Source organism: Sus scrofa, chromosome 9 (genome assembly GCF_054392235.1).
Source record: "Sus scrofa isolate SSC_HxYL_T2T_F1_AM1 chromosome 9, Sscrofa_HxYL_maternal_Yorkshire_Landrace_v2.0, whole genome shotgun sequence".
In the NCBI taxonomy this organism is placed as follows: Eukaryota; Metazoa; Chordata; class Mammalia; order Artiodactyla; family Suidae; genus Sus; species Sus scrofa.
In genome coordinates this window covers 39,401,995-39,429,215 of record NC_139391.1, presented here as the reverse complement: position 1 = coordinate 39,429,215, position 27,221 = coordinate 39,401,995, and the positions used below count along the sequence as shown (strand labels likewise).

The following is a 27,221-nucleotide window of genomic DNA, read 5'->3' as shown; positions in this document are numbered from 1 at the left end:
GGAAACAAAATGTTTTCAAATATATTCAAATAATAAAGTGAGTCTCCTGTCCAAAAACTAATGTGCTAACTGGTGGCAGATGGGTCTGATTTCCTTGCCTCCCCCGCCCCCCATGCTCTTGTGAAGCGTGGCAGAAGCACTATTTGGGCCTCTGACTTCTGAGTTTTAGGCTCGGATTGAGCACAGCTGGGAGATGGGTTTCTGTATCAGCTAATAATAACGGGAAGCTCTGCCATGCAGAAAATAGCAGCATCAGCAGGAGAGTCGATCTTCATGGCAAGTTCATTTACAGTCTGTGTTTTATGTCTGAATGAGATGTATGTCATGTCCAATATATATTCTTTCTAGAAATTCCTGGTTATCAAAACAACTAAAGAGAAAGCTGATAATGGTGAATAGAAGCACTTGAGTCAGCATCTGATATGGTTTCCAATTCTGCTTTTCTTCACCCTATGTCTGTGTGGATTTCATCTCTATTTCCTTATTAATCATTTTCACTGGTGGTCTACAAGTTGAGGCAATAAAGCCCCTATTTTTTGTTTATCTGATATTCATAATAGAAATCAAACGTAGCAGTTCTGGAAGTACCCTTCAAATGAAAACAAAATAAATCAGAGTTTGAGAAGGTAGAAGATGAGAGAGGATTACTGTGTGGCATCAAATACAGTGGTATTTAATAAGTAAAGTAGACACAAGTATTCAATAACTGGTAAGATTCCTAGAAGTGTTGCATATTTACGTTTTATTATTTTTTTTAGTCTAATTCTACTGATCCCAGTGATCCTGATGTATGAGCAGGTTGTTTCAAAAGTGAAGATTCTAAGAGAGCCAACCTCTTCCATGTGTCAGTCAGATCAGTCCAAGGCTTTGACTTCTTCGCGGTCTTTTTTATCTGACTCTGAAATCACTTTCCTGTTGGCAGTAACAGGAATCAATTCTAATACACAGAACTCTGTAGTTGTGAACACAATGTAGCATGAAGACAATTTTCGAGAGCTTCTCCAATCAAGATTTACTGTCTTGCATAGAGAACAGACAGGTAGCAGCCAAGGGGCAGGGGGGAAGGGGTGGGATGGCCGGGGAGTTTGGGGTTGGTAGATGCAAACTATTACATTTAGAGTGGATAAACAATGGGATCCTGCTGCGCAGCACGGGGGAGGGGGGGGGAACTACATCCAGTCTCTTGTGATAGAACAGGATGGAAGATGATATAAGAAAGTGAAGGTATGGAGTTCCTGTTGTGGCTTAGAGGAAACGAATCTGACTAGCATCCACAAGGATGCAGGTTCGATCCCTGGCCTTGCTCAGTGGGTTAAGGATCCAGCGTTGCCGTGGCTGTGTGTAGTGTTAGGTTGCAGACAGGCTTGGATCCCACATTGCTGTGGCTGTGGTATAAGCCAGCAGCTACAGCTCTAATTCAACCCCTAGCCTAGGAACCTCTGTATGCCATGAGTGCAGCCCTAAAAAGATAAAATAGATAGAATAGAATAGAATAAAATAAAATAATAAAAGAAAGTGAAGGTATATACATGAATGACGTGCCACTGTGCTGTACAGCAGAAATTGACACAACACTGTAAACCACCTATAATAAAAAAAAAGTACTGATTTGGATTCTGAGGATGCATTAGATTTTACAGTATAAACTTCTGTGTGGGAGCAATGGTCATTCCACCGTGACCTGTGCCTTGAAGCGCACGGGAGCAGACCTGCTAAACGTAGATGGTTCTTATCTAAGTCAGACTTCTGTGACTTCATCATTGGTGATTGATTTCTTTGGTTACCCATTGTTGCTTCTTGTCAGCCCTATTTTAAAATGTAAATATTCCTGGGTGGATAAAATACATTTTGCTACTAAAATCTTACCAAAGCACATACTTTCTAGTTCGTTCTTTCTGACAGAAAGGGACTTGGATTTTCCTTAGATCTGCTGAAGGAGTGATGTTAGGATGTAGCTGAGTTTTGGAGAGATAGGCAAGGGTGGAGGGAGGAAAAAGAGGGCACAATTAAAGTAAAATGGTGTCTAAGATATTGCAAAAAATTTAAAAATATTTATAAATTAATGTACGGCATAGAAACACCATTTTCTAAATTAACTAATATGGAACTACATGACATTTTTTAGCTAACATTTTTTGTTACACAGATTTTGTGAATTCCTAAATGAGGCAGTGTGCTAGGCACTTTGGGTGATCCAATTTCTCATGGAGCTTACAATATAGTCATAGACAAAAAAATGTGAAAAGTTAAAAACACGTCAGATAATGAGTTGAATAATGATAAAATATGGGCACCAAGTAGTGCCAAAAGAACGGTGCAGATAGTAAGTGTGTAAGAAGCTCAGAGGAAGATGTCACAGTGAAATGGAATGAAATTCAAGCCTTCAGGACAGAGGAGGGAGGGCAAGCTGCTATACAAAAGGAATTAGGTAAGCACTTAAATCATTAAGGAAATTATCATTCAAGCTGTGAAATAATGTTTTAGGTGAATCCACATGGGTCGTAACAGGACTGTTCCGATCATTCCTATAAAAATAAGCACAGAGCAGTTCCTGTTGGGGCTCAGAGGGTTAAGAATGGGAAATAGTGTCCAATAGGATGTGGGTTGCGTTTAGTGGTATCAGAGTTGATAACCTAGAAGACCTGCTGATTTGCCAAAGATGGGAGGGAGGGTCAGGGGTTGGGAGCAGAAAGGAGCACCAAGGAAGCGTGAAGGCAGGTGCCTACAATAACCCAGGATGAGAAAGGAGGGGACCATATTGTGTACAGACTCAAGGTTCATCTCCGCTTCTGTCTGCACCAACTCATATACATGGGCACACAGGCTTCGACGTAGATGAGCAGAAGAAAGCTTTCTCAAGGCAAGAAATTACTTATATATGGGAGAGTTTTTAGAAGATTTGAAGATAGGGAGCAAACTGAGTAAGAAAAAAGAGCTCTTCTTTACAGGGAAACTAGCCAGGTGAGACTATTTTTGACAGAAGCCAACTTACTTTGCTTTGTGTACTTTGGCTTCTGGTTTATAAGGAAGGGAGACCAGTTCTTTCTAAGCAAAACAAAACAGAAACAAGAAGGAAAATTTTTACTTCTTGCATTGACTAAAATTTACTTACCTGAAAAAATCTGAGGTAAAATCATCACAGAGTTTATGATGACTAGCTTCTTAAATCTGGAGAATGTGGGGTCAGAAATGGCTCAGATAAGGGGTTCATTCAGGAGACTGTGTACATCCGTTTAAGTTTATGAGGTGCTATTGCTTCTATAGTTTGTTCCTCTTCATTTAGCATTTACTTTTGTATGAGCGAAGCAAGATCAATCATGGTGCAACATATGCAAGCACTAAGGAAGCCCAGGTTAATATCCTACAGCTTTATAACATGTGATGATAAGCCCAGTTATTTCTATGGTGCTGCACACCCTGGAGATATCTTTGGTTTGTCAAGCGTTGGAAATTATCTGATGCCTATACCCTGTCCCCGCTCCCCGCTTCCAGAACAGAGCATAGAAGGTTCTGGACCATAAGTCTCTCCATATAAGGGGTTAAGCTATAAACCTCTGAGAATTTACATAGTTCATCCCCTCTATCCAGACAGATTTATCTGCATGCCTCACTATCGGACTCACCGAGATCCTTTCTTCTCTTTGTTTTCTTAAGAGTTGGATAATCTCATCTCTCTTTTTAGCCTAAATTAAAGGAAAAAAAAGTGAGTGAGTCTCTTGATTTAATAATAAAGATTTGTGTCCATGGAGGGTGGAAAAATTTCCATTCTCCTTCTTGCATTTTGGGGCAGCATGAGCAGTTTTTAATTTTTATAAAAATATTAGCTATAAACTATGAACCAAATGAACCATGTTAAGAACGTTATATATGTTACATCTTTTTTTTCTTCTAATAGCTCAGAAGTTTGACACCACTATTATTCCTTTTTACAGATGAGGAATCAGAAGAGCAAAAGGTTAAATAACTCACCTAAGCTTTTAAGTGACAGAACTGGGTTTGATACCAGCTCCATTTGACAACAACGCCCAAGCTATTGGCCACCACAGGAAACTGCCATTAAATGGTAGCCAGCCAGCTCCAACAGTGTGCTGTGCCACCACCCACATCCATGGCAGGAGGGCTCTTCTAAGTGGCCTGCATGCAGAACAGAGCCTCACACTCCCTGTCTTAGATAATGAGACATGCACATTTTCAGGTAAGTTTTCTTAAGAGTAAAAAAAAATTAATTTAGTGTAAGCATGATTTATCAAGATATAGATGTATTAAATGAGGCAAATAGGGGTATACAGTTTTTTTTTTTTTCAAGGACTCCAGTTACGTTTAGTTTTGGAAACAGCCAGGCAGAAAACGGGAATATTTAAGAACAAGAGGAGAAACCAGAGACTCTGACAAATCAAATTTGTAGCTTCAAATGGCCAAAGAATATGAAAGAAGCTCTGTTTAGATCAAGGCTAGAAGCAAGGTATGAGAATGGACATGGATTTGTGATAGCAGCTACAAATTCTAAGTCATCCATCCTTTCAAATTTGAGCACTGCACTAGCTTCCTAGGGCTGCAGTAACAAAGCATCATAAACTGGGTGATGCTTACTGTTCTGGAGGCCAGAAGTCCAAAATCAAGGTGTCAACAGGCCCATTCTCCCTCTGAAACCTGCAGGGGATCCTTCCTTGCCTCTTCCTAGCTTCTGGTGGTTTATTGGCAATCTGTGGCCTTTCTTGGCTTGCATTGCATAACTCCAGTCTCTGCCTTCATTGCCACATTGCTTTCTCCCTGTGTGTTTTTGTAGTCACATGCTTGTTTTATGAAGATACCAGTCCTAATGGATTAGGAGCCCACCCTACTCTAGTATTAACTCCTTAACTTATTTTATAAAAAATGATTCTATTTCCAAATGAGGGCACATTTTGAGGTACTGAGGGTTAGGACTATATATATATATATCAAAACATAATGAGCACCTATGATGTAACATTACTGTGCTAGGGGCCAAATAAAATACCATTCCTGCCTGTCAAGTGATGGCAGGCTTGTGGAGAAAAAGATAAGTGAACAGTTTTACAGGTACTACAGTGGGGTTAGAATAGGACAGCACAATCGGAGAACTCAAGAGGGACCTTTACTACAGAGGAGGGTGTGTGTGTATCTGTATGGGAGACTCGGAGGAGCCATCCCAGAGGAGGTGATGTCTAAGCTTAGGTCTGAGAGCATAATAACAGTAGGGTGGGGGAGAAAGCTTTCAAGGCAGAGGAAACAGGGAATGAAGAGAAAAAGGGTGTGTGTATTGCTAAGTAATTCCTCAGGATGATGCTTTAGTCCTGACTCCTGTAAGGGAAGCTGCGAAGCTTCATTAACCTTCTGAGACATTAAATTTATACATTATCATATCCTAAAATCCTGAAATCAAATTATAGCAGGAGTTGTATATACATATAATATAGCTAAAATGTATACTATATAAAAATATCTAATATTAAAATATTATAAATAAAAATTTTGACCTCCCTTATCCTACTATCTTAGGAATTACTAAGTGATTAAAATATCTTATGAAATTCCATTAATGAACACAACCAAAACACCATGGTTAGAAATGAGAATTCTTTTGTCTTTTTTTTTTGGGGGGGGGGGGCTGCACCTGTGGCATATGGAGGTTCCCAGGCTCGGGGTAAAATCAGAGCTGTAGCCGCCTGCTGGATCTGAGCCACATCTGTGACCTACACCACCACTCATGGCAACGCCAGATCCCCAACCCACTGAGCAAGGCCAGGGATCCAACCCGCAACGTCATGGTTCCTAGTGGAATTTGTTTCCACTGCGCCATGACAGGAACTCCTCCAGAAATGAGAATTCTTTTGTTGTTACAAAATTAACAAGTAAATTATTTATCCCTATTGGTAAGATATATTGTAAGAATTTTCTCTTGTTACTGAATTTACTTAGTTATCCTGGAAGAGATTTCTTAGACTAGTTGGCAATGTTTTTGTTTTGATGACACAATTGCCTACAGTAGTTTTATCATTCATTCTCAGGAAACATATCCAGGAAGCAGAAATCAGATCATATTTTAAAGCTTTGTTTCTGGTGCATTATATTATAAATTGATTAAAAATCCATTATGATAAATTATCTGAAATCAAAATTTTAATGAATTTTTAAATTCTACAGTTATATAGAATCTTGTAACGAAATATTTGTTGGTTTTTATACTAGAAGCATTATGACAATGTAACCTGCCTGAGTACCAAGTAGTAACACAGAAAGTAATCACATGGTTTTGTTCATAGGGGATTTTAAGAACTAAACTTGCCCTCTGTTTAATTTCAATTTCTAAAACTCTTCTTTTTGCTTAGGCTAATAATTGTGTATTAGACAGTGTAATGTTTTCATTCATGTATCATGACTCAATCAATTCAGCGAAAAGTCATTGAGGATCATTTACAAGGCACTGCTAAGCTCTAAGGAAGGATGAAAAGATTAATAAGACTCTGAAAGAGACATGGTAGCAGCTATGAGATAAAGCAGGGAAAGTAAGATCAATAAAGTGCTAGTAATCACAGCATGGAAGCATTTAATTCCAACTGAGTACATGTATAATGGGAAAGCTGGAAAAGAAACTAACATTGGACCTTGAAAATATCCCAGGCCTTTTTCTATAGACATTATGTTATTCAATCCATAGCAAATTGACAGGTATTTTTAAATTAGTTTAATTTTTAAAGGATTCTGATTTTTTTCTTTCAATATCTGTGATACATGATGCCTAAAATTCAGGTGAAAAGTAGACATCTTGTCCCAAAATAAATAAAATTAAAACTTTGTGGGCTCTTAAAAGGCAAGAGACCTGAACAGAAGGCAGCAGTGTACCTCGCCGCTGCTTACTTGTGCCCTGGCACCAACCTTCTCCCATGTCTCGGTGGCTCAAAATTTATATTGATAGTATTTTAATATGGGATATTTTTGTAGACTATACCTTTTAGTTATATTATATTTATGTGCTACTCCTGAAAAAGTAAATTATGAATAAAAATTGATTTCAGGATATTAGCATATGATAAAATATAAATTTAATGTCTCAGAAGGTCAAAAAATTTTAGTGTCACTTCAAAATTGAAGTTGCTGAGTTCTCTATTTTTGGCTTTTCAGAGCCAAACTATATGGGTGGCAACACAGGTTTAGTGGAGTCAAATACATGTGCGTCTGCATCCCAGTTCTGCTGCAGGATTAATGGCAAGTAATATCTTTTTTTTTTTATGGTTTTTATTCTTTTTTTTTTATTATTATTATTTCCCACTGTACAGCAAGGGGGTCAGGTCATCCTTAGATGTATACATTGCAGTTACAGTTTTTTCCCCCGGCAAGTAATATCTTAATTACCCCTCCTGGTTCCTCCTTTCCTCCCTCCAGCTGTAATCACTATCCCACTGGTGAAAAGTCTGTGATTTGGGGTAAATCAAAGAACCACTTCCCTGAGTACTGATTTCTCATCTATAAGGAAGGTTGTGAAAATTTGAGATAAAATAAACATTGCTTAACAATGCATGGCAGATGGTGGATATTTAATAAGTGGTTGCTATTATTATTATTACTACTATAGAAAATTTTTCTTTCAGTGCTTTCAAAATGTGGAAGAGTGGGAAAAAGAAGGGAAGGATGGATTGCTCAGTTCTATGTACAGGCATGGACAATTTCTGATAATTCAACCTCTTACCTACAGGTGAGTTAATGAAGAGAGCTGGAAGGGAGGAAAGGAAAAACACAGAGGGCTAACTAAAATATTATTTGCCCTTTACTATGCAGTAGAAAGTCCTCTGCTTACAAATTCTCCAGTGTATCCTAAACTTTCTCTTCAGTTAATCTTCAGTTATAAAAAAGCTCTTAATAAACATGAGATTTGAAAGGAGAGGTCCTTTCTTCTCAAAACCTGGTTTTCATATGAAAAATTGCATTTCTCGTATTATGATTGAAATTTTTTGACTACAGCACTCATGGAAACTAGCATATGGTAGTGTTTCTTTCTCTGATTACCTAGCTACATTACCAAAAGAAATCTTCTCTTGATCACCATACTATATGAGCCTAATTACTGATTTTAATCTTAGAAATATCTTAGAAGAATATTGAATTGGTTCCCAAATCAGCTCTTTGCTTAGTTACCTGGCAACCATCCCAGTACTTAAGAGAATCTCGAAACTCCTGAGACCAATGTGGTATAGTAGTTAAGCACTTGGCTCCATTGTCAGATGGATCGAGCTTCAAACTGTCTTTATTTTAGCTGTGTGACCTTGAAAAAGTCACTTACATGTTTAAGCTTCCTCCTCTGTAATAGGGGTTTACCTATTTATATAATGCTTTTCAGACAGAGGTGTTCTGATGCTTAAATAAGAATGTGAGTAAAGGGGAGTTCCCTTTGTGGTTCAATGGTTAACAAACCCAACTAGCATCCATGAGGATGCAGGTTTGATCCTTGGCCTCACTCAGTGGGCTAAGGATCTGGGGTTGCCGTGAGCTCTGGAGTAGGTCGCAGACACAGCTTGGATCCAAGTTGTTGTGGCTGTGGTGTAGGCTGGTGGCTGTGGTGTAAGCTGGCAGCTGTAGCTCTGATTTGACCCCTAGCCTGGGAAATCCCATATGCCTTGGGTGTGGTCCTAAAAAGCAAATAAATAAATCAATAAATTAAAAAGAATGTGAGTAAAGGACTTAAAGTGTATACTCTATGTAGTTAGTTCTCAAAAATGATGTTTTTCTCTAGTAAGAAGAGTAGATAGTTAGAAAGGGGAAAAAACATGAGGAAAACAGACTAAGAAGCACAGGGGGAAATATATTAATTCAAATAGAATTAAAAAATATATATTATTTCCATTGACTATAAATGCAATATATGCTCATAACACAAACATCAAAATATGTGAAAAAAGCACATAAAGGAAAATAGTATTTGCACAAATACATTGCTGAATCTAAAATCTTAATATGTTTAAAAACTTAAAATGTGTAAAATTTTTAGAAGAATCCAAAGGAGCTCTAACCTAAATAATCTAAGGATTTAAGAATAATGCATCAAAGAGAGAAAGGCAGCTAGGGAAGCAGTAGGCTAGCTTAATGATCAAATCATGACACAAAAAAGCATGCTCAGTGATAGAAAGATAGCAGTCCAATTAAAAATAAATGAGGGAGTTCCTGCTGTAGCACAGCAGGTTAAGGATATGGTATTGCCATAGCTGTGGCATAGGTTGCAGCTGTGGCTTAAATTCCATTTCTGGCTGGGGAACTTCCATGTGCTGTGGGTACGACCCCCTCAAAAATATAAATGGAGACATGGAGGCAGGAATGAGCTTAAAGTTGCTTAAAAATGGTGATAAGCCTGGTTTGACTGGGACAAGGTGTGTGCTTTAGGGAGTAGAGGTATAAAGGGTAGGATAGTTGAATGGTATCATGTTGAAGACCTTGACATAGCGATAGCTCTGTTTCAACTTGATTTAGTACAAGAAAGGAACTGTGTTTTTGACCTCAACATTAATAAGTTAGAAATAAAAAAACAGATAAGATGACTTAATACGTTTGGAAATGAAAAAGCATACTTCTAAATAATTCATGGGACAAATTATAAATCAAAATGGAAGTTTAAAATACTTAAAATGGAACAATAATAAAAATACTATATAGCTTGTGAGATGCAGCTAAAATAGTACTTTGAGGGATATTTATAGCTATAAATGCCTATATTAGGAAAGAGATAAAATGGAAAATTAAGAAACAAAGTGGAAAGGGAAGGAAGTTAGAAGGAAAATAAAAACTAGCCCAAAAAATTGAAGGGAGAAGTAATTAAAATCACAACCAATAACACAGAAAACAAGAATATGACAGCATAATAAAACCAAATGTTGGCTTTTTGAGAAGACTGTTAAAATAGATAATCCTTTGGCATAATTACTTAAGACAAAAAGCATACAAATGATTAGTGAAAAGGGTAATAACTAGAGCTATAGCAGGGATTACTAGGATTATTAAAAACACTGAATCCTTTATACCAACAAATTTGAAAATACAGATGAAATGGATGATTTCTTAGAAAAAATAACATCTATTTCTAGAAATAAAAAACAGGCCCATGTATTTACTCAAACACAAAAACAAAATAAACCAGCAAATCAAACCTACAGTACTTACACAGATTAGGGCTATTATTTAGCATCTCAACTCATTTTAGTCAACATGCAGCTCGTGGGTTGGGTTTGCTTTGAATTGAGCTGGGTCTACTTGCTTATACTATTCACTACTTCTGATAGCTTTGGCTCCTAAGTTAGCTTCTATACCAGAGTCTTTTTCTAGGTTTCCAAAAACTGTTGCAAAGGCTGTATATAGTTTGACTATAGTAATTACCTTTTCCCACTTGATTTTTGACAGGATTCTAATTGAGAACCATGCATCTAGTCCTTCAGAATCATCATGACATTTACCTCTTAATCTATATTTGCAGGGAGAGGCATTATGATAAACTTAATTACCTTTTATTTACCTGCAATGGTTATTAACTAACTTGGCCTATACATTTTGCTCCATAGTTGAAATTTCAAAATATATCTTCAGTGGTCATTTTTCTTTTTGCAGAATGACAAATAAAGGCAGGATTAGGAAAAATACATAAGAGTCTTTTTTAACAGTATGAGCAGGCCAATCTTGATTGTGTCTTTTAACCAGAGGGTAGATAACTGGGTGACTGACCATGAATTTTGTAATCTTCTCATCATCCTCTGAGATTTACCATTTTGACCAAAGCATTTCATTTAATATTTGAGTTTATTTTGTATCTGCTACTTTTTTTTTTTCAATTATGGGTTAAAAAAAGAGGGAAAACAGAGAGGCTAAAAAACTTTCATTAGGTAACTGCTGGATGTCAGGCTTTGTGTAATTCATTTAATCCTCCTAACACAGTAGATGGTATTACTGTTTCTTTGCAGATTGAAGGAACTCAACCAACATAAAAAGTAACAACTTTTCTCAGAGTCACTTTAACATTAATTAGGAAACTAGTAACTGGCAGAGCTAAGGATTCAAACTCATTTCCAGTTCTATTTGACTCTGTGTCCTAGGCTTTTCTTGCTATGCTACTGCAAACACAAACTAGAGATTTTGACGCTTTTGTTTTATTTTTGGTCACGTCCATGGCACGCAGAAGTTTCCAGGGTCAGGGATCAAACTCGTGCCACAGCAGTGACAACGCCTGCTCTTAACACTGAGCCACCAGGGAATTTCCGAGATTTTGGCACACTTACACACACATACACACATGCAGTGACAGAATGGCTCCTTTATTCAATATTAATTCTGAAAATAAAGAATTAGGATTAACCATGGTGGAAGAGACAAATACAGTCTCCGCCCTCACAGAAAAATTTATATTCTAGTGGAAAATGTGTGCTATGAGAACACACAGCAGGGGGAGCTAATCTAGCATGAGGTCTGCTTTGATCAAAGTTAATTTACCTATTTTATGGTATCATATAGCACTTTGCAAAAAAAGTGTTTAACGGTAAGGAATAGTTGAGTCATAGCGGTACTTATAAATTGATGAACTTTCTAAGCTCTTATTTAATGCACGTTAAATATTTATGATAGGATTTTTGATTACAAGTTAACTATAAAATGGGAATTATATTCCAAATTTAGAATATTGCCTATGCAGAACCAAGGTTCTATGGTTTTACAGAGGTTAGAGGACATTATCTGATTTTTTTTCTTGAAGCTCCAGATTTTAATTTTTATTTCTATGCCAAGAATTGGGATTTAAATATCCAATGGGCTCCCCAGGGAATTTTTGTTCTTGTTCTACACAGTCTTAATCTTCAGTAGGTTCCATTCCTGTTCTTATACAAATGCAGCTGAGGAAGGTGAGAGTTACTATTGGCTTAAGGTAATACTATGTGTTAGTAAAAAGTTTCACATCTGGGCTTGATTCCAAAAGGCAGAATGTGCCTCCTGGCGTATTGATTTTGATAACAGAATGGTTCAACTATGAACTTCCTCCATGAATTTACTATCATTCCCTATGTCTATTGATTGAAATCTGCTATGTAGATTCTACAACTTCCACATAGCAAATTTATATCTGCTATAATCAGAAGATACAGAACTGCTGGACCTCAAGTGACCTACCATGCACTTGAAAAGAGAGCCTAAATAATCAATGAAAAGGCTTTCTCCAGCTCTAATCTGATATTTAGGAGGTAGACCTAAAGGCAGTAATCTATGGGAGTGGATGGAAGATGGTAGAGGATTATTAATTAGAGGGATGACTAATGCTGACTTGTAGAAAAAATGCATGTCTAAGCACCTTTTCATCCCTCCTGGAAATTGCTTGACCCTGGCTCCATTCCCAGCTTTTGCATATATAATTTTCATTTAAAAAATAATGGCTTACTAAAATGAGAAAAATATATCAGTTATTACATAACAGGGCATCAATATCATTTTTCTTAAATGTAGATATTGATAAAATATGAATTTATCTGTTTTGAAGAAGAGAACACATTTTTTGATTCTGTTACATATTTTGAAACAATTCTGTTATATATATTATTTGTTTATTTAATGGAAAACCAGTAATAATTGCCCGAAGGGCACAGCTGTTCTTTTAAAATGTTCACACAAAACAAGTGCTTTCATAAAGTAAAAGTATAAATGATTTTTAGAAACTGCTTTCATGCTGCTTTAAAAGGCACTAGTTTTTTTTTAAAAAAGCAATAAGTGAGATTTGAGTTTTAATGTTGAGAAAACTATAAGCATAAAATGAATATTACCTCTTTAAATTCAATAAAGTATAGATATATTAGAATACTTCTAAATAGGATTGATTTTATGCTATGGATGATTTGGTCCACAAAAATTACTAAGGTTTGTCCTTAGCAAACAAATAACCACTGAGTCTTTAAGGTTTTCATCATGTTGCTGGTTACACAGATATGATGAAGAGGTGAATGGGACCGACCTCTTCTTTCAGGTATGTTTTTCCATTAGATTGTAAGAAGGAGGGGGTGGGAGATTCCCCATCCAGACTACCCATTTCATCTCTGGCCCATACTTCTCTAGCCATGTGTTCAGAGGCCTATTTGATAGCTCAAATAGGTTTATCTTAGCTTATCTCAAAGGAACCTCACACTCCATGAATCTAAACTAAACTACTAACCTCTTCTTCCCCCTCCAAAAAAATCCCAACACCTGACTTTTACTTATGGTTCATTGTTTCAGAGACTATGTCCATCCATCCTGTTGTGCAAGCCAGAAAACTATGAGTTATATTTGATACCTTGCTATGCCTCACCTTCCTTTTCCAATACACAATTCAAGTCCAACTTATTTTCTTCCTAAATATCTCTTATTATCTATCTACTTTTTCTTAATCCAGGCTACCATCATCTCCCAACTGGATGATTGCAATGGCCTTCACTCTGGTTTCTCCAATTCTGCTCTGGCCACTTTCAGTTCATTCTCCTGAATTTTTTCAAACAAATCTGTTATTATCACCACCACCCCTCCCCGACCCCGACCTAAAGCCCTTCAATGATTCCTTTAATGTTCTTACTGTGGCCTACACTTCCCATCACCATGCTGGCCATTCTGCTGCTGACATGCACTGTTGCTGCTGTTGGAAGGCTCTCCTAATGCTCCCTCCACTCCTCATTCTGGCCTAATTAATGCCCAGTCTTCCTTGGAGTCTCTTAATCTTTGCAGGAGTCTTCCCTGACTGCCTGGATTGGATCAATACTGCTGATTCAATGTTCTCCTAACATCATGTATAATTCTTTCATAAATCTTGCTCTCTGTGATTAGATTGCAAGTTTCAGATAAGGACAGAGTTTGTGTCTTTAAAACATGTTTTTGTTGTTCATCACTGTACTCCAGAGCCTACACAAAGCTAGGCCTATAGACATTCTCAATAAGTATTTGTAGAGTGACACTTGCACAATTTTTCCAAATCAGATTCTCCTAACTTTTGCCTCTGGGGCTTATCCTACTGTTGATGTCTTTGCTGGGCCCTTCTTGCCTGAGCTTGACTTTGCCTCTTCAGCTTTGACCCTCTCCTGGCCTACATCTCTTTTCTAAGTTTTCAGCTGCTTTGGGCAGACATTTTGTAAAGTTCAGATTGGCTTTGTGACTCTAAATTTCAGTGCAGGGCCTTCATTTGTATGGAGCAAGACCCAAACAATGTCCAATTCAACCTCACACATCAAGACTAATGTCTCTACCTACACCAACATCTGCATTCTATCTATCAGGAACATTTCTGGCCATAAACCCCAGAGAATGCAAAATAATACATTAAACATTGTAACCTCAATTAAGAACTATCTTTTTTTCTTTCTGTTTTTAATAAAACAGATAATAATAAAAATTTGAATTTTTAACAATATTTTTTGGCTTGGCCAAGAACAATCACCATATTTAGATGAATTTGTTTGTCTTATATATCGATGCCTCTGAAGTAGGTTTGCAGTATTGCAGTAGGAAATGACACGAATGTTTAAGAATATGTTTGGTTGGGGGAAGGTACATGCTTTAGGAATTTGCTTTCTTTTTTATAGCCAAGTGTATGTCTGTACTAAAGTTCTAGTTTATGGAATATTGGCCTGTCCCCTGTGTTCAAGTCCTCATCTTGTTTTATGTCTAGTGTCCCAGACACTCTGGGACAGTGGCCTTGTGTAATTTTCTACTCCTGCTGCTGTATGCTAACTCCCACGGCAAGTTTCTCTCAAATGCTGTTGATCACGGCACCATGATCTTAGATTTCTATCTATTGCCTTTTCCTGGTATCACATCCTTCAGAGAAAAGATCTGCTGTGACTTTCTTCTGTGACCCACCGACTGTATTTCCACTCTGACCTGTTGCTTTGCACATCCTTTTGCACAATGGACTACACGTCTGTTCAGTACCTCTGAGGCTGTGAGGCCTCTGAGTCTTGATCAATCCTATTAGGGACCATCCTCCTATTAAATAAGTATCTTGTATGCCGTCCAGCTCGAGGAACTGGACTATCATGCAAGATCCTGGTCCGGACAAGTTAAATCATTTATTTATGCACTCATAAGAATTTATTTCGGAGTTCCCGTTGTGGCTCAGTGGTTAACGAATCTGACTAGGAACCATGAGGTTGTGGGTTTGATCCCTGGCCTCACTTAGTAGGTTACAGATCTGGCGTTGCTGTGAGCTATAGTGTAGGCCAGCAGCTGTAGCTCTGATTAGACCCCTAGCCTGGGAACCCCTAAAGAAAAAGAAAACAGCAAAATCATAATAAGCAAAAATTCTGGCACTAAGGAAACTGCAAAAAGGAAACCTGTTCACAGTATGAGAGCAGAAGTAAGACAGAACACCAGAGTTCCTACTGGAGCTCAGTGGGGGTTATCTCTGTAAGGATGTGGGTTTGATCCCTGGCCTTGTTCAGTGGGTTAAGGATCTGGCATTGCTCCAACCTGTGGCATAGGTTGCAGATATGGCTCAGATCTGGTGTTGCTGTGGCTGTGGTGTAGGGGTCAGCTTTAGCTCCAATTTGACCCCAATGCTGGGAACTTCCATATGCTGTAGGTGCAGCCAGAAAACAAACAAACAAACAAACAAAACACAGAACATTGCCTCATTCATCCTCAGCTGGGAATACATGCGTTGGGCAACACAAATTATTCACTGCTCTGTGAATGCCCTCCAATAACCATGAAAGTGCTGATGATTTGGGGGTTGCAAATAAACTATAGCTATAAGTGAATTCACAGATACAGAATTGTGAATAATAAGAATTGACTATATTACCAACACAGTGGCTTGGGGAACTGCAAACTCTCAGGGGCTAAATAGACAAATGGCTGTATCATCTCAAGCTCTGAGGGTTTTCTTGACCACACCTCATATGACTGAAACACCTTATCATAGAAAATTAGAAATGATGAAGTTAATGTGGATCTAGAAATTGTTTAACATTATTTTCTGGCTCCAATATCACTTCCCTACAGATCTTTTCATTTTGTCTTCAATGATGCAAAGGGAAAAGGCAGAGTATAGTTTGGATTTCAAGCATATCATGCTTATATTCTGAGTTACTTGATCCACAGAATTATCCAATTCTTCAATAAATCCTATTTGATTTGTCCTACTGCTTATAAGGTGTCTACTAATTTGAACAATAAGGCTCCCTGTAGGTGGAATCAGATTGACAGTACTGCCTTTATTTTTAAAAAAGAAACAGCACATGATATTTTTTTGCTTCATTCTGTTTTCAATAGTTCCATTCAATCATGTTTTACAAATCGGTATGTGTCCTTGTCCAACTGTAATGTAGGGCTTAAAATGCTTTTATTTTGTTCTTAAGGTAAATGTGTACAGAAGATAAAGTATACAGATCTTTGGAAGAAGGAGGGTAAGATGTATTGGGGGCACGACCCTATACAACTCTGGGGCTGGCTCTGTCTGGGGCACTGAATTCAGTTATTTGATCTCAAATCTCATTTCTTACCTTAATTATCTTTTCATGGACCGCACATGTTACTAAAAAAGATTAAGAGAGGAACCTCACCTGTCAACTGAAAATGCTTCCCAAGATGGAATAATATTTGAAAACAAAGTAGTACAGTAGAGGATAGAGAAGAGTCGTATTTATGCAATCTTTTCATCATCATTTGCTATCAATATATTTGCATGTTACTGTGAATGCACAGTCTGTTTATGATTCTTTCACTTAATTCTTTGGCAAATTGGGAAGAAAAAGAATTTAAATAAGTATCTTTTGTTGGTGAAGGAGAAATCCACCACCACCTAATGATATGTATTTTATGGATGAAAAGGAACCTTGTTATTATTACATTAGAGCAGGAAAGCCAATAAAACAAAACCAGATAGTGCTGTTACTGAGAAAATTTTGATTTGTTAGGGAAGCCAATCCTGGGCAGTTTGACACCAAAGAGGTTCTTTTATCTGAGCTGGCAGTGACACTGAGGAAATGCCTTATGTCTTTGGTTTGGCTCAACAAAATGGACTTAGAATGACTCTGAGTATCCCATCAAAAGTGTAAGAGAATCAAGGATAATGTTAAAGTCTTCCACTTTCATGATTTGGGTTCTAAAAGCACACCTTTGTGAAATGTCTTGGATTCTTATTCTAAGAACGTTTTCATCAGAGCTTGATTTACTTCTGGTCTGCGGAAGGCCATAGAGCAAATTCACTTTTGAGGAAGACTTACACTAATGGTCTGTATTGGTTGTACAGGTTGTGTGATTGAATAGATTAAAATTCCATTCCCAATAAAGTCTTCTGTAGATTTACATAGTTTCCTTGTAAAAACCTTTAGTTTATATTCACTCATGTTAAAAATCTGATTCCAGATGGACATTTCCAAATATGTCATCTATATATTTGTCTTATAATACTGCTCTGACCTTTTCCTCCTTCTCCCAGCAAATGAATTATTTATAATTCTTTTCATAAAGAGATAATCAGTTAAAGAGCTTTCTTAAAGGTGGCAAAACTAAAAAGCAAATTAGTTTTATGATTTCAAAGAATTAGCTGACTATTCATTTATTATAATGTTTTCAGACTACTTTAGAACTCTCAGAGGAAGAATAATGGTGCAGTACAGTGCTATGAGGTTTCCTTTATGGACAGAGTAAGCCATTTAATCTTGACAGACTCAAATTGTTTTTGATTTTCTGCCATGGATATCCATCACAGAAACAGTAGTTGTGACTAATAGCATTTTGTCCACTAACCAAAAACATTTATAATGTATACCTGGAAAATATTCCAAAAGGAGTATAACATTAAATTTAAAAAAAAAGTTCAACAGCTGAAAAATCAATATCAGCTGGGGAAAAAAAAGCTATAAAGGTACTTTGAGAAGTGATGGAGATAAATTTTTAGATTTTCATTAATTTCAAGGAGAAAGTGGAAGAGAAAACTTTAAGAGACTTGATGGGAAATATTTTTTTCCCATTTTAGGATGAAAATTATACCAGGAATTTCCCTATAACTGTATATGTTCAAAATATGTAGAAGATTCTCTTGAATTAAATAAATCATTGTAAATGTTTTATTAGTTATATAGAACTTCCCATCCCCAGTTATTTTTTGCCATTAAGCTAAAAATTCTAGCATGGTGGTAGCAGCCCTGCAGAGAGTACTACAGACTTAGAAGAACAGTGGTATCCAAAAATAGATTCTATGTTTTAGTAATTATAGAGAGTCACATTTCCTCCCATCATATAAAGACCCATGAGGTAAAAGCAAACTTGAGAAGTGAGGTGATGTACTAAATTGGTCCTAAAGTAGATTTGCAAAGTAGACTAAAGTAGACTAGCTTTGGGGAGTATTCTTGCAAAAATTATCATCCTAGAAAAATCTGCCAGATGTATATATGTGCAAAAGGCTACACAGAATGGTATTATTACTGTATAGAGCATAGTTCACTCATTAATTATGCATTTATTTATTAAATCAACAAATATTTATTGAGTTTCAATAATGAGAAAAACACCAGGGTTAAGCAAGTAAGAAATGACGTCTGGATGTGGAGAAAAGGGAATTCTCCTACGCTTTTGGTGGGAATGTAAGTTGGTGTAGCCACTACAGAAAATAGTATGGAGATTCCTGAGAAGATGAAGGGTAGATTTACCATATGATCCAGCAATCCCACTCCTGGGCATATATCCAGACAAAACTAAAATTCATAAAGATACATGCACCCCCTACATTTATAGAAGCACTATTCACAATAGCCAAGCCACGGAAACAACCTAAATGTCCATTGACAGATGAATGGATTAAGAAGTTGTGGTACATACACACAAATGGAATACTATTCAGCTGTAAAAATGAAATAATGCCACTTACAGCAACATCGATGCAACTAGAGATTATCATACTAAGTGAATTAAGTCAGAAACAGAAAGACAAATACCATACGATATCACTTATATGTGGAATCTAAATGAACCTTTCTACAAAACAGAAACAGACTCAAGGACAAGGAGAATGGGCTTGTAGTTGCCAAGGGGGAGGGGTTGGGGGAGAAAGGGAGTGGGAGGTTGGGGTTAGCAGATGTAAACTGTTATACACGGAGGGGAGAGACAACAAGGTCCTACTGCATAGCACAGAGAGAACTATATTCAATGTCCTAGGATAAACCATAATTGAAAAGAATATAAAAAAAGAGTGTGTATATATATGTATAACTGAATCACTTTGCTGTACAGCAAAAATTAACACATCATTGTAAATCAACTTCAGTTAAATAAAAATAAGGATATTCTAAAAAAAAAAAAGATATGACATCTGCTCTCAGAGGAAAAGAGAGTTAACATTTGTTGAGAGCAAATGATGGCCAGGTGCTTTACATATCATATCAACTCTATGAAGGGGATATTTTTATGATTTCTCCTTCTCTATCTGAGGAAGCTGAGCCTCACAGGGGTTAAACAGGTTACTCAGGATCACTCAGATGGTAAGTGGAAGAGTCAGGCTTGTCTCCAGAGTCCACTGCACTATGGTGCCTGTGATCTGGCAGGAAAGATAAAAACATCCACAGTTACCTACAACATAGATGGGAGACTGGTAGACACTGTGAGTTAGCCGTGACTTGCTCTGGGAGCAGGGAAGGGAGCTATTCATTTTGTTGTGTCTAAGTCACCTCTAGAAAAGCTTCACAGAGAAGGTGCACTTGAGCTGGGCCTTGAAGGGGGAAAGCATTTTAGGTGGAGACGTAAAAATGCACTGCAGGTTGAAGAAATGGCTTATAGTCCCACAGGGCTGGAGACAGTGTTTCTCATACTTGTATTCATGCCACAGCTTTGTTTTTTTGTTTGTTTTTGGCCACACTCATGGCATGAGGAAGTTTCTAGATCAGTGATCCAACCCGCACCACTGCAGTGACCCGAGCTACAGCAGGGACAATGCTGGATCCCCCACTGTGAGGCTTCCAGGGAACTCCTTCATACGACAGTTTTGAATTCTGGAATACTTGGCAGCAGACCTGAACAGTGCCTTGGCCAGGAAGCATTACAATACAATGAGACTCATGGCTTTGGTGGTAGGAGACAGGCTTTCAGCCACCTACCAGTTATGGGAACTTTGGAGAATCATGTGAGCTTTGATGAAATCATCATCATGAGGCTATCTGAAGGAGAATATGACTTGATACTTATATAGCGCTTAGCTTAGTATCCACAGCACATGGGTGCACTGACTAAATTGGGTGTTATGAGTACTATGTCACAGTAGCATCTGGGGATGTCTATAAGAGCATTCAGTTATTACATGATTCTCTTGCTTTTTGACCATGGCATTGTTTGTATAGAATTGTACCGTGCCATACTGACCCAGCTCTCCTATATACTCGCAAGGCACATTTCCGTAATATTCTCTTTCTGTCCTGCTGGACTGCTGCTTGTTAGGCCTCTTATTGTCTACTCTCAATCTTCTTTATGCTTTATACTTCTTTATACTGCATTGCAGGACACGTTTAAGTTAATGTACAATTTGGCAGATATTACAGAATACTGTATGTGTTTGGGTTTGGCAAAAACCAAACCTAGCACATATGGGGAGGTGTAGACAGCAGGCCTGAGCCCAGTGGTTGAAAACCAGCTGTATAGTGTGGGCTGCACTGGAGTAGGGGTGGGGTATAGGAAGGGGGAAGTCAGTCAGGTTATGGTCAGATTGGAAAAGAACTTGAACACCATGCTAGAGAGTTTGGTCTCTATCTTAGAGAAATGGAGATGCAGGGAAAAAAACGAACATAGGTGAATGGACCGAGAACTGTGTCATTCCCACCCCCACCTTGCAATTTCCATGTTGAAGCCCTAAACGGCCCCCCCAGTGTGACTCTGTTTTGAAACAGATCCTTTAGAGAGGTAGTTAAAGTTAAATGAGGTCATAAAGTGGGGCTCTAATATGAAGGGACTGCTGTCCTTATCAGACGAGGTGCTCTCTTGCTGTGCCCTTGTGAGGACGCAGTGAGAAGGCGACCATCTCTAAGCTAGGAAGAGTTGGTTTCTGAAACCGACTTTGGTGGCACCTTAATCTCCAACTTACAGCCTCAAACTTACAGTTCTCCAGAACTGTGGGGAAATCAGTTTCTGTCATTTAAGCCAGCTGGTCTGTGATATTTTGTTTTGGCAGCCCTGGCACCACACTAATACGGTAGAAAGCAGCATAATAGGATTTGGGTTTTAGGAAGATAACTAGGGCAGCAATGGGGGATTGCTTTGCATCTTCTTTATTTGGTCAACCCTATACTTTCTTTGAAACTCAGTCCCTTTGGGAAGATTTCTTGATTCCTTAAGCTTGATTTGACGTCTTTCATTGTGTTCCCATAGCATTACTGCCATCTCTCATAATAATGTATCACAATTCCTGCCTTTAACAGGCATTCTCCCCTGCCACATTATAAACTTTTTGAGATCAGGGACATCTTATCTTCACATTCCCTGCACCTAGTATAGTATTTGGCACATGGCAGGTTCTCAATAGATATCTGGGAATTAAGTAATAATAGTGGAAACTGAGGCAAGGAAATAAGTTCTAAGACTACTAATAGTTCATTAGCAGAACATCCACTTGTAAATTCATCATATTGTCTTGTTTGACAAAAGATGATAAAAGTTGATAATAGTTTGTCTTTAATCTTTATTTCTAATCTCCTCCAAAAATAAAATTAAGAAGTGCTAAAGAAATCAACTTTAATGATTTTTGCCTCACTGAAAATTAGGCTCCCTTCCCCCATTAAGTCCTGGTATACAGTAGATTAGGTATATATATTATATATCTATTACATGTGTATATATATACATACATACATACAGTATATTAGGTATACAATACCTAATGTCCTCAAGAGAGAAGCAAATGCTGACTATTTCTAATCACTTAATCTGTTGGGGGAATCCCCAAAAGTCCACAAAGAGAACTAATGTGATCATCAAACTCAAATGCACTGTTCTATAATTTATGAAGAATTCCCGATAAGTCTTTTGGAGTTTGCCAATATATCCGATGATTAAAAACATTAGGCCAGACAAATCTCTATCTTTGCTTTTAGAGCACAGGAGCAGTTACAGGAATGGAATTTCTCCATTAACCAAACAAAACGTTTCTATAAATCACTGTACTAATTGCTGAGTTAAAGGCTGTGCCTGCCTCAAGAAAAGCAAACAAGGGATGTTGCCAAGAAGAGACACGTTCAGTTGGTTAGACAACACCAATGTGTTTAATTGCAGTCTTTTTAGTCAAAATGGTTCTAGATGACAGACTCATTCCTTTGATCATTTCATTTTGACCTATTAAGATAGTCAATTCTATTCAATTTTTCCTGTTCTGACAATATTTCTGTCCTTAGAATATTATATGTGGTTTGGAGTCTTATTGGGTGAAAAGTGTGCGAATCCATCTTTCCCCACTTCCCTCTGATTTCAATGTTCTCATAAATCCTTAGGTATTTACAGAGGTTGAGAATAGCCAAAATTGAATAGAATTTCTTAATCTTCAATTAAAATTCTAATAAAGATTTTCCAGCTGCTCAAGCTGATACACCAGAAGCAGAACTTTTTTATATTTGTGTATTAAGAAATAACTGGGATTATTTGGAAAATAATCATGAAATTTTAATGAAAATCAGATGACTTTCAGAAATATTGGCCTACCTTTTGGAGATACTTTTTTTTCTCCTCAGATTCCTGAATCTTTAGGGTTTCAGTAACTCCATCTCTATTCTCTAATGAAAACAAAGTCAAATTCAATCTGAAATAACTTGATCATGACTTTACAATAATGTTGATATAAAATTGGATAAAGGCTAAAAAGTAATACATACATAGAGTAGGAAGTGAAACACTAGTATGTACTGTCTTGAAATTTTATGAATTAGATTCATAAATAACTGGAGACTGAATTAATTAGCTATTGCTTCAGGGAACCTCTAAACTCTTTAGAAGGTGAGTAGCTTGGCTTCAGAGACAAGGTCTCTAAAGAGAACATGCTTGTAGTACCAGCAATTCCAATTTCTACATTCCTATTCAACATGTTAGAGGAATTTAGGCATTTTCTTCTGGAGAAATAAGAGTGGTTCCTGAAGCAGCATCCTGGTAATGCAAATCATAAAGTTATGCCAAAGTGTGAAGTTGTATCCTTGTACTCATTACTTATTTTTTGAAGAATCTAGGAATCAGGATGTTGAAAGGTATAAAACTTGGTACTTACTGCTTTTCTCAAGGAAAAAAGGCTGGAAGTAACTTTTCTCTAAAAAATACAAAAGGGAAGTAAAGAAGTCATTGGAAAAACCACAGCATTAAAAGTATTTAAGGTGCCTATACCTATAAAAGTTGCATAGCAGTTTCTTCATCTTAGGGCTTACAGGTAAGGGAACTTGGTTTCTAATGTGACTTGCCTTAACTTTCTCTAGGGTTTCATGTTTGAACTCAATTATGTAGCAACCATCCTTAATATCCCTTCAGCCAACATCTGCCCAGATTATTCTATATCATACGTTTAGCCAAACAGGTGTTATAACCCAAGGAATACCTTAAGATGTTCCATTTTGGGTGGAAGGGCTGTTGAGAATATTTAAGAATTATTTGTATAGTTTTAGACGTTTGAAATGATTATTTTAGAATTATGTTCAGCAGGTTCTCCTGGGAGGGGCTCTGGTATCTTCCGGGTGGGTTATGGAGGAGACAGCTACTCACCAGGAGCACTACTCTTAGAAGCCCGGGCCACCCGCAGGCGCTGGCTGCTACCTCTGGACAGCACCAACTGAGATTCGTTGGGGGGATACATCGAAGCCCCGATCCAGAACTGCTTGGCCAGGTTGGCATCTAGATCCGAAGAGCCAGTGAACACCAGTAATCCCTGGGGGCAAATTTCACAGGACTCCGTCCGGCTGCTTGGACCGCTGCTGGGCCTCGTTTCCATGGTAACTCAGGACGCTTCCCCAAGGTTTCTTGCCCTTCTCCCAGCCCCGCCTCCCCACCTCCCCCCGGAAACCCGCTTAGTTGGCAGCAACCAGAGCCGGAAGCCCGTAATTTCCTCTGTAGATGTTGGGGTCTGGTGCGAGCTTGTGGGCCCCCAGAAGCCCACTTTTGCAGTGATCACAGGCTTCGGGACCAGTCTAAGCCTTGAAGTTGAGATCGGACAGTCAGGACATCAACTTTGAGGCGTCCTGTTGGAGTCAGTGGAGGTGCATTTCAGCTCTCATATCCTCTGTCCTTTCGCGTCCCCCGCCCCCGTACCTCCCCGCCCCACGCCGCAACCAGCTTTCTTTCCCAAATATATCTAAAAGTTTTCAATTCCTTAGCTCTACAGCCCCAATCCCCTTCCCACAGAAGATTTTGCTGTAGCTCAGCACCCATGCTGGGGAAGTTCTGGGTCTCCACTGGTTGGAGAATTCAATGGGGTAGCCAACATCCTAGCCTGTGGGAGCTAGAGGTGTGAACTGGGCTGATAAGGTACCCCTTTGTATAATTTTTGTTATACACTTTCCCCCTGAATCCTTTGAAACCAATCCTATGGAAAGAAACTCGATTTAGATTGTAACACCACTCTCAGTCCCAGACCCACTAAAAGCTGCTTAGACTGCAACACTTGTAAATGATTATTTAAAATATATCTGATCAGTGGACCCAGTTCTTTCATGAAATATGCGCTCTCAATTGTGTTAATATTTCTTACAGAAATATTAACAAGTGTATGTGCATAGCTTTCCCCAGAGGTTAACTTGTTAACTAGGAACAAGTTAAGGGATAGGAAAGTTGTAATTACTGTAGCAGGGATAGAGATGGACATCATATAATCAACTTAGGAAATGGACACGTGGTAATAACCACAATTTAGTTTCCTATGGCCTTATAGTTTCCATAATGACCTTACGGCACTTTATTCCTTCAAGATATTAACACAGCCTCATGGAAAGATAGTTCAAAAGTTGATAATCACAAGTCTATACAATGACACTCAGCTAAGGAAAATATCGTATTCCCCCATATATCTGAAACACTTGGTTCAGAGCTTGAAGGAATATTGAAAAATATTGCATACTACCTACACTGTATGTTTAGCGGCCAAGGAGTTGATTTCTCTCTTTGCAGAGCTACTGATAAATAGGCAATGGGTAATATTAGCGAATTCCAGTCTTCCTCCTCCCAACACACTGATATGCACAGGCAGCTCATTTGGATGAATTCCCAAATCTTTTTACCTGGCCGTGTGGTTAGTGATTGGTTTTATCAGCAATCAGCTAACTACACTGCCTAGTAACTAGACTCACAGAAAATAAGGTTAACTTTCATCACAAACTGCAGACTAAAACTGGTGCCCCCATACATTGAGATAGACAAACCATTAGTTCAGTTGCAGCTCACTTTGTGGGTTGGTGAATACTCTACTAATGAAAAAGAGGCACAATAAATCACAGCATACAGCGTTAAGCGTTATAGGGGGCTCCGCCCAGCAGTATAACGTCTTAAAGTCATTCAACACCACGGATTTCGCTTTCGGTAAGTAGAACTGCACAATCATGCTCTTACTCCTAGAGATAGCTAACAGTTTAACCGTATCTAGATGCAGCCGCCTGCGGGCATTTGCAAAGGTTATGCGCACGCTGACAACGTGCTGGGCCAACAGCTCTAACTGCTGACGCATCAAATCTCGAAGCGCAGCGGGCTCTTCTCAAACCCTCTGGGTCGGCAGTTGGCCGCCGAGGGCGGCGTCTTCGTCCTGGCGGGGCGGCGGGTGATGCTGTGCCTTGTTTTGATGGCAGTGGAATTAGTGATTGTAAGCGCCAGAGTACAATCAGCTAATTACACTGCCTACAAACCGAGCACCGGGCGCCCGCAGGGTGCAGCTCCCGGACGGTCCGCAGCGCCGACGCGGAGTCCCTGAGCCGGCGGGCCGCGGGATCGCGCCCGCCACGACCCCATATGTCACCCGGGCCGATGCCCGACAGTGCCTGGGCGCGAGGCCCGGGGCGCGGGTCCCCAGAGGGCGAATCCGGATCCCCCGGGACCCTAGCCCGGCCCACAGGCTGTGCTGGCCCCCGCCGGGCTTGCTGCGCACTCTAGGCACAGCCAGCGGGCGGCACTCCAGGTGGGGACCTGCACCTCCGGGCTCGGGCCCCCAGGCCCAATTGACTCCCGGGAGCGCCCGGTCGGCGAGCTTCACCTGGGCCGCCGAGTCCCCGCGCCCCGCCTCCCCTGCCCGCAGTCTCCCGCACCTCCCAGGGCCCTCCCGCTCAGGTTCCCCTTCCTTTTCCCTTTCGCTCTCTCCGGCCGGCTCCCCCCTCCCTCACCCGGGTCGGCTCAGCCTCAGAAAACTTCTCTTCAGTTCCGGCCCAAACCCTAGAGCCGGCTTTCTCAACCCGGTGCGCCTCGCAGCTCCGAGTGGCCGAGTGACCGTGGCCGTGGCGGGCCAACCGCCTTTGGAACCCCGCGGGTGGAGGGGGCGGGGCGGGCGCGAGCCGGGCGAGGTGGGGGAGGGGCTGGCTGGGGGAGGGGAGGAAGCGGCGACCAGGGGCGGAGGGCGGGCCCCTGCAGTTCCCTAGGAGGCCCAGGACACAGAGGCGCTGATCTTGAGAAGTTTCTTTTACCAGCTTTCCGAAGGGACGAGGAGCTCTTTCTCGCCTTGCCGCTCCCCAAGAAGCTCCCGAGCCCACCCATTTCCATCACTGTCAGGATAAACAGCTGGCTAAGTACCAAAGAGTTGGCCTGAATTTTCTAAATGGAGATAAGCCTGGCTAACCTGTGATGGGCTGGAGGCATGCCTTTGAGGTCCCATCTGCACCCTTGCGTCGCCCTTGGGTTCTCTTATGCTCTCAGAGGGCCACGCAATGGGGTGGAAGCTGGGTCTTCGAGACTGAGTGGGAGCCAGCTAGCTCCTTAGTTAGATCAGAGGGTGGGGCCTCTTGAGATCAAGGCCATCAGCACTCTTCCTACTTCCAGCACCTATTTATTTAAATTTCTGCCATATGTTCAGCACCTAAGAGCATCCATTCCACCCTCCCTGTGTACAATCTAGCTGCTAACACAAAGTGAACGTCCATTACTTGCCATTCAAGACAGTACATAATAAACTACTAATCTGGGTAGAAGTAGAAGGGGGTCGGGTAGGTCATGGAGGAGAATGTAATTGGTCAGGGAAGGTTCAAGGAGTAGGTCCTTGAAGCAAGACTAAATTTGAACATTCAGGGTGAGAGCTGAGG

At 39.4% G+C, this 27,221-nt stretch overlaps 2 protein-coding genes and 1 non-coding gene across 20 annotated transcripts in view; 1 reads left to right on the top strand and 2 right to left on the bottom strand.

Moving 5' to 3' along the window:
- The window catches only part of BTG4 (BTG anti-proliferation factor 4), a 205,705-nt gene that overhangs the window by 62,840 nt on the left and 115,644 nt on the right, over nucleotides 1-27,221 (top strand). For 3 of the 13 annotated variants that reach the window (XR_014815246.1, XR_014815243.1, XR_014815249.1), the window contains one exon: nucleotides 3,933-4,195. The gene's annotated coding sequence lies outside the window, so the exon portion shown is untranslated. Of the gene's footprint in view, nucleotides 1-3,932; nucleotides 4,196-4,306; nucleotides 4,463-7,143; nucleotides 7,228-7,610; nucleotides 7,715-24,043; nucleotides 25,522-27,221 lie in introns of those variants that run through there. The other 10 variants (XR_014815247.1, XR_014815239.1, XR_014815245.1 and 7 more) reach the window with 8 other exon arrangements.
- HOATZ (HOATZ cilia and flagella associated protein) lies at nucleotides 726-24,050 on the bottom strand. Of its 6 annotated transcripts, none has more exons than XR_014815251.1 (6): nucleotides 23,716-24,050; nucleotides 23,231-23,269; nucleotides 22,675-22,745; nucleotides 3,624-3,683; nucleotides 3,113-3,168; nucleotides 726-912 (listed from the first exon to the last, which is right to left on the bottom strand). XR_014815251.1 is itself a non-coding variant. In XM_021063948.2 (6 exons), the coding sequence occupies exons 1-6, from the start codon at nucleotides 23,939-23,941 to the stop codon at nucleotides 855-857; spliced, it is 507 nt and encodes a 168-aa protein (XP_020919607.2). In that variant the 5' UTR covers nucleotides 23,942-24,050; the 3' UTR covers nucleotides 726-854. The 6 variants fall into 6 exon arrangements, 4 of the variants coding, with proteins under 4 accessions (XP_020919607.2, XP_084832159.1, XP_084832162.1 ...); XM_021063948.2 differs by lacking the exon at nucleotides 3,113-3,168 and adding an exon at nucleotides 2,993-3,045; XM_084976033.1 differs by lacking the exon at nucleotides 3,113-3,168.
- Nucleotides 25,210-25,289, bottom strand: MIR34C-1 (microRNA mir-34c-1). Its single transcript, NR_038553.1, has one exon. It is a non-coding gene; the product is annotated as a microRNA mir-34c-1 (primary transcript).